The sequence below is a fragment of the Gobio gobio genome (assembly GCF_949357685.1).
Source record: "Gobio gobio genome assembly, chromosome: 14".
Classification (NCBI taxonomy): domain Eukaryota; kingdom Metazoa; phylum Chordata; class Actinopteri; order Cypriniformes; family Gobionidae; genus Gobio; species Gobio gobio.
Genome location: NC_137107.1, coordinates 29,639,102 through 29,645,968, shown reverse-complemented (window position 1 = coordinate 29,645,968; position 6,867 = coordinate 29,639,102). Strand labels below are relative to the sequence as shown.

Genomic DNA, 6,867 nt, shown 5'->3' with positions numbered 1-6,867 from the left:
GCTCCTGCACGCGGCTACTCTCGCCGATCAGTTGCATCCAGCCGCAGCCGATGTCGAACACACCTTATAACAGAGAAACACATGACCTGAACAACCAATCAGAACATTACACATGAGACAAGGGAAGCACATGACATGATCACATGATGGGATAAGGGAATCACATGTCAAAACCAGGAAACAAAGGAACCATGATTAAAAAATAAAATACATGAAAACATAAACGTGAACCAAAACCTAAAATCAAAGTGACAAAGGGCTTAAAAATAATTATACACATATAGCCTACATTATATCAAATCAAATGAAATAAAAATAAAAATTTTGAGAGCAATAAGTGAGAAGCATGGTTTCATTTAGTAGAATTACAACAAAATTCTTTAAAAATGTAATCAACCTATTAAATGCTGGGTTGTTTGCACAGGTATTGTAGCTAAATTTATTTTGAAATTTATTTCAACTAAATAAAGCCATTTACAAAGTTGTGCTTGAGCACATAATTAATCCCAAGAAATTTTAGAATATCTCTCAGAGATTTCCCTAATGAGAAATCACTACATATAAAACCAAGCTGGACGAGACCTCATCACTTTCAGTTGCAAACACATTTGTGGAAACTGTTCATTTTCCTGACTGCTTTATTTCCTTATGCAACAATGGTAATCGAAGCTTAATGAAATGTCTGCTTTAGTTATTCATTTGCTGACAATTGACTACTATTGTCTTGTGTTAGGTTGTATTGCATGATATTTGTTTGTTTTGTGTAATTTAAAGGACTATGACATACAGACTATCATGAATGATAACATGTCTTATCCTGTGATGCTGACTCTTATGGTGCCAAAAGAAACTAAATCATATAGGCATTTATATTTTATTTGTTTTCTTGCCTTATATCTCTTTATATTGTGTATAAATATTCTTCTTGTTGTGGTCATTATCATGGAGAAAGCACTTCATGAACCAATGTATGTATTCTTGTCTCATCTGTGTATTAATGGGATTTATGGAGCCACAGGATTCTACCCTAAAATTCTGTCTGATTTAATATTGGATTCATACGTGATCTCCTCTCACATGTGTGCTCTGCAAACCTATGTTATCTACAGCTCTTTACTTTCTGAGATCACAATATTAACAGTGATGTCTTATGATAGATATGTAGCCATATGCAAACCTTTAAACTATCATTCCAAATTAACTAAAAACACCTGTGTGAAATTAATTCTGTTTTCATGGATTGTACCCACCTTCTTTACTGTTATAGCAGTCCTGTTAGCAAACTTGAGGTCTGTTTGTAAATATCACATTGATAAATTATATTGTGACAACTGGTCAGTTGTAAAACTGTCATGTGAATCATCATTTTTAAATAATGTCTTTGGATATGCCATTACAGTCATATTTGTTAGCTTTATAGTTTTCATCATAGTGTCCTACGTTAAACTGATCTCTGCGTGTAAAGCATCTTTAGAAAACAGAAGGAAATTCTGGCAAACGTGTCTGCCACACTTGTTATCACTGATAAATTTCACATTTGCTTTGCTTTTTGATTTCATGTATAACAGATATGGTGCAAATGATATTCCAGAGAGTCTGCGTCATTTTTTGGCCTTAGAACTGGTTGTAGTTCCACCTGTTTTTAGTCCTCTAATTTATGGATTAAATATTAGAGCAGTGCGCAAAAGAGTGTGTTGCAGCAAGAGAAATGTTTCACAAAAGGTCCACAATTTAATAATGTACAAAAACTGATACATGCAAAAAAGCATATTTCTGGTGTGATGTATGTGCAAACTGTAAAAAATAAATTAAACCTGTTTTGAATCTAATGAACACCCAGCCTAAGCATGTTGTCTTTAACCCAAAAGTAATAATGCGAATGTGCAAGAATTTTGCACTTGGACGGTTGCCTCAAAATTCCTTAAGTCATCTATTTGAGGTCCAAACTAGGTCCACTATTTGGACGTCCAACAATGACCCATCTTGGACGTCACATTGACGTCTATGACAGGTGCAGGAAATTTACATGATTAGTATGTTATTTTTTTCATTTACAAATATTATCATTGTTGTTATCAACATGATTAATAAATATGAATACATATTATTTATAAACAAACACAATTTATTATGTATATGCCTATTTATTTATTTATTCAGTAGGCCATGTTCTTCTTCTTTTTTTTCCTTTAACTGGTTTATTTATTTTAAGTAGCCTAATCAAGTTATTTATTCATGCATATGGTTTCATGAATCTGTTTATTTATTTGGAAATGCAATTTGTGGGAAATTAGAGTTCATAAAATAATTTCATGGTATAGCCTATATTAGGCCTATCCACCTTATTCCTAACTTAAAAAGAACCAACAGCAGCAGAATAGTCAAGGACAGCTGAGAACAGCTCTCAAGGGCAGTTTGGATTTCAACCAAATTAAGTCAAAAACCAGTCAACATCTGATTGGCTGAGGCAGCACATCATCATAACCCAACCAGTAAACGCCACACTGATTGGCCGAGGCAACACGGCAGGCATTTGGCGTGATTCGGTGTGCATGGCAAAATAAGTCTCCAGTTATCACCTCCTGCTGAGACAATCAAATGGAGTTTTTGGAAAATGATCTAGTTCCATTTCAGAAGGTGGCATACTGTTCCAGATCATTTTCCAAGACAGAAGAAAATTTTGGCAAACGTGTCTGCCACACTTGTTATCACTGATAAATTTCACTTTTGCTATGATTTTTGATTTCATGTATAACATATATGGTTCAAATGACATTCCATAGATTCTGTATCATTTTTTTGGCTTTAGAATTAGTTATAGTCCCACCTCTTTTAAATCCTGTAATCTATGGGTTAAATATTAGAGCAGTGCGCAAAAGAGTTTTTATTTCATGTGTTGCAGCAAGAGGAAATGTTTCACGTGCACCAAAAAGAAAATGTAATTATTTTGAGCACTTTTCTGAAACAGACATGCTAAAACAGTTGTCATGACAACGTTTACGAGTAAATGTTTCACAAGCTCAAAAAGGTTTAAAACCTTGTGTTTGTGTGTCCGCGAGAGTGAGTGTGTGTGTGTGTGTGTGTGTGATTTAATAATTGTGTTTGTTTGATATTTTGTGAGTCATTTCCCCCAGATGATTCCTGGGACATACGGATTGCTGAAGCTCTTTAAATATGAAAATCTTATCCAATCCTAGCCGTGGGCGTTTACTTCCAAGTGTTCAGTGCGGCACGCCATCAAATCCAAGTGTTTTTCAGAGAGCCTCAAAACCAAGGCAGAAAATAGCCTATTACTTATTCATTGTGATGTTTTTGAATGTAAAATCCACACAAACGTCATAAGTTGACCTCAGACAACAGTATAAAAAAATTTAAAAAGGTAAATTAAATTAAATGGTAAATGTGTATTTTCTCTTTATGTTTTAGATAAATTCCCTTATTTAAACAACATTTTTTGTCTGATTGTGCAACACGTTCTCACTTCCAACTCGTCACATATGGATGCCTGGTCAGGCATCACTGGCCCTTGGCGTCACTTTTTAACATACAGGGTAGCTACCCCTTTTAGCATAATTTTTTGATGTGCAGGATACTCCATTGCTTTCAAAGAGAAACCTTTGGATATAATAAGTAAAGCCACCGTGCCACCATATTGATACCACACTGTGTTCACAAGGTGCAGGATGAGGGAGAGAGGCTGACAATTCAGCATGCATGGAATAAATGTCAACTTAATAGAGTTGGGTGTTTCCCCCAATTGTTCTGAATAACTCGCGGCTGCACAGTGCTCTATTTTGACTGTCAGCACGTTGTCTGTATCCTCTTTGCTCTGCAATGTTTTTTTGTTTTATTATTTAATATATAAACATAACACTTAATTCCTGTGCAAACTTACATGCTAGTAAAAAGTACATGCATATTTAAGGATCTCAAGACACGATTCACATCGGTGCCCATTCTCCATCATCCCGAACCCAGATCTTCCCTTCATTGTGGAGGTGGATGCTTCAAACACCGATATAGGGGCTATACTCTCTCAGCATCATGGGTCTCCAGCAAAGATGTTTCCATGCGCCTTCTTCTCTAGAAAACTATCTTCTGCAGAGAGAAACTATGATGTCAGTAACTGGGAACTCTTGGCCATGAAGGCCGCCCTAGAAGAATGGCACCACTGGTTAGAGGGGGCACAACACCCATTCACAATAATCACTGATCACAAGAACCTGGAATATCTACGCTCAGCGAAACGGTTAAATCCTCGTCAGGCAAGATGGGCCATGTTTTTCACTCGGTTCAACTTCATTATCAATTACAGACCTGGAACCAGGAATACTAAAGCTGATGCACTATCATGACAACTTGACGGCCCTGTTCATCATGAAACTGATGAGAACATCATCCCAGAGGCACTGCTCGTTGCACCAGTACAGTGGGACATCATGACAGAGATTAACCAAGCTAATACCCAGAATCCTCCACCATCTGCCTGCACAATCTCACTTTTGTACCCGAACCGCTGAGAGAGAGACTCCTCCATCAGATTCAGACAACTCCCAGCTCAGGGTACCCTGGAATCACAGCCACTCACCATCTCCTCACTAACCGATTCTGGTGGCCGACACTGTCTTCAGATACCACCAACTTTGTAAAGAACTGCACCGTATGCAATACCTCCAAGATATCTCAGCAAGTACCTGCTGGTCTACTTCAACCCCTGCCTGTTCCTCGACGTCCCTGGTCCCATATCGCTGTTGATTTCATTACCGACCTCCCCAACTCCCAGGGCAACACCATCATTCTGACAGTTATTGACCGTTTCTCCAAAGCCTGTCACCTCATTCCTCTGCCAAAACTCCCCACTGCATTCGAAACAGCCGAGGTACTATGTAAATATGTCTTTCGCTTCTACGGTCTGCCCGAGGACATTGAATCAGACAGAGGTCCCCAATTTACGTCCAGAGTATGGTCGGCCTTCTTCCTGCAGCTCAATGTAAACATCAGTCTCACCTCCGGTTACCACCCGCAGTCCAACGGCCAAACGGAACGACTGAACCAAGAACTCACACGGTTTCTCATATCCTATTGCCAACAGAAACAATCTGACTGGAGTAAATACCTAATGTGGGCAGAATACGCACAAATTTGCTCCACCGGCTTGACTCCCTTCAAGTGCGTTCTAGGCTACCAACCACCCTTGTTTCCCTGGTCTGGCGAGCCAACCGATTTACCTTCTGTCACTGAATGGCTTCAGCGCAGCGAAGAGATCTGGAATCGAGCACACACCCATCTACTACACGCAGCGCACAGACAAGAACAGCAGGCTGAAGGGTCAAGGGTCAAGCCAATCATCACTTGTCTCTTCATCAGACACATATCCTTCAAGAATGATTTTATGTTCAATATTAAAATAAGAATTAATGATAATCAAGTTATAACCATTTCCTACATTTGATAAATCAGCTCTCTTCAAGGAGGGATTTTGGATATTGTAGTGATTTAGTTGCTGTGTGCTTTTGAATCCACATTCTTTAGGTGCTGCTCTGAGTCTGTGTCAAGACGTGCTGACAGGCAAATGTCCTTGGGGTTTGACACTCCAGGGAGTGAAGAGGGCTCAGCATGTGTTAACTGTATGTCTTACTAAAGTGACCCCTGGGGTCATCTATGTCACAGCAATGGGACTCTTGTGGGGACTCTTTTATGTACCTCTTTGATATACTTTTCTTTCTTACTAAATAGAATAAATTCACTTCTGTACTCAATGTAGTATCAGCATGTTTTGGAGAAGTGCTTTGTTGATAGTTAGTTAAGATGTTCCGACCTTGATGGAAACTGCTATTCTGCTATTGTGTGTGCGTCTCATGATTCTGTGCCGATCCAGTATTGGAGATGGTCCTTTCGGCAGACGATTCTAGACTTGGAGGCGTCTTTTCTATGACCTCCGAGGTCACTATGGACTAATCTGGGCCTGGGCGACATCAAGTCTACGCATTTTTAGAGATATATGCTCCTATCTGTCTACGTGTGGAAAGTTGCTTACATTGCATGTTGTTAGAACCAATCAGAATCATTCCACATGGCAGTAATGACGTGTCTAGACCTTGAAAACAGTATAACTGTTCAGAAAATTGTATGTACGTTAGACGGAGGCGGGGAGACTGTTGGAGGGAGTGCGGCCTACGAACTCCTCTTGAGCTGGCTTCTGCTGATGAAACTGCAAACTATTCTTCAGTAAAATTTTCTTTAATTAATCTGACTCCTGGTCTTCATTTTTCACTACTGGTTCTGGGTCCAAAGCTGTTACCCCAACAGTTTTTGGTGGAGGATTGGCGGGCAATCATTCCTTGGTACACCTCTGGCAAAAAAGTAGATAAGGTAGTATATTTTTATTATTAGACTTGTCTGACTGGAAGAGACTGGGTTGGGGGTACGGGAGAGCCTTTAATTTCGAGAGGAAATAAGGATTACTTATACTACGGGTTGTGTTCAGCTATCTTGAGTGAGTCAAGAAGCTTTTCAAGAAACGCAAAAGGGTATAAGCGGGCGCTCTGGGTTGCCAGTAGAACTGGTACCAGAGTGAAATAGTGGCATGCCGGAAGGAGAGCTGATTGTGAAGCTAAGGTGAGGACACCACTCCTGGGGGCATGCGGCACTGGACAAAGGGGACCAGTGCACACCGCAAACCTTCTCCGTCTCTTCCAACTCAGACAGGGGGCCCCCGAATTTAGGACAATAGACAGTTAGGGATTAAGTTATTAGTTAAACAAAATAAAAATAGATTCAGGGTTGTTTGCCTGGGATGCATCAGGAACGATGCCTAGTAAAATGTAAGGTATGACCCAAATTGGAATGGACCAGTATATGTGACTT

The 6,867-nt window shown here is 39.5% G+C and overlaps 1 protein-coding gene across 1 annotated transcript; it reads left to right on the top strand.

Annotated features, from left to right (window-relative positions):
* Nucleotides 1-795: 795 nt before the first annotated feature.
* Nucleotides 796-1,752, top strand: LOC307137092 (olfactory receptor 6N2-like; the record flags this gene model as incomplete). Its single annotated transcript, XM_079834571.1, has 1 exon — nt 796-1,752. One exon carries the CDS (start codon nt 796-798, stop codon nt 1,750-1,752), a length of 957 nt encoding a protein of 318 aa, XP_079690697.1.
* Between the last annotated feature and the right edge of the window lie 5,115 nt (nt 1,753-6,867).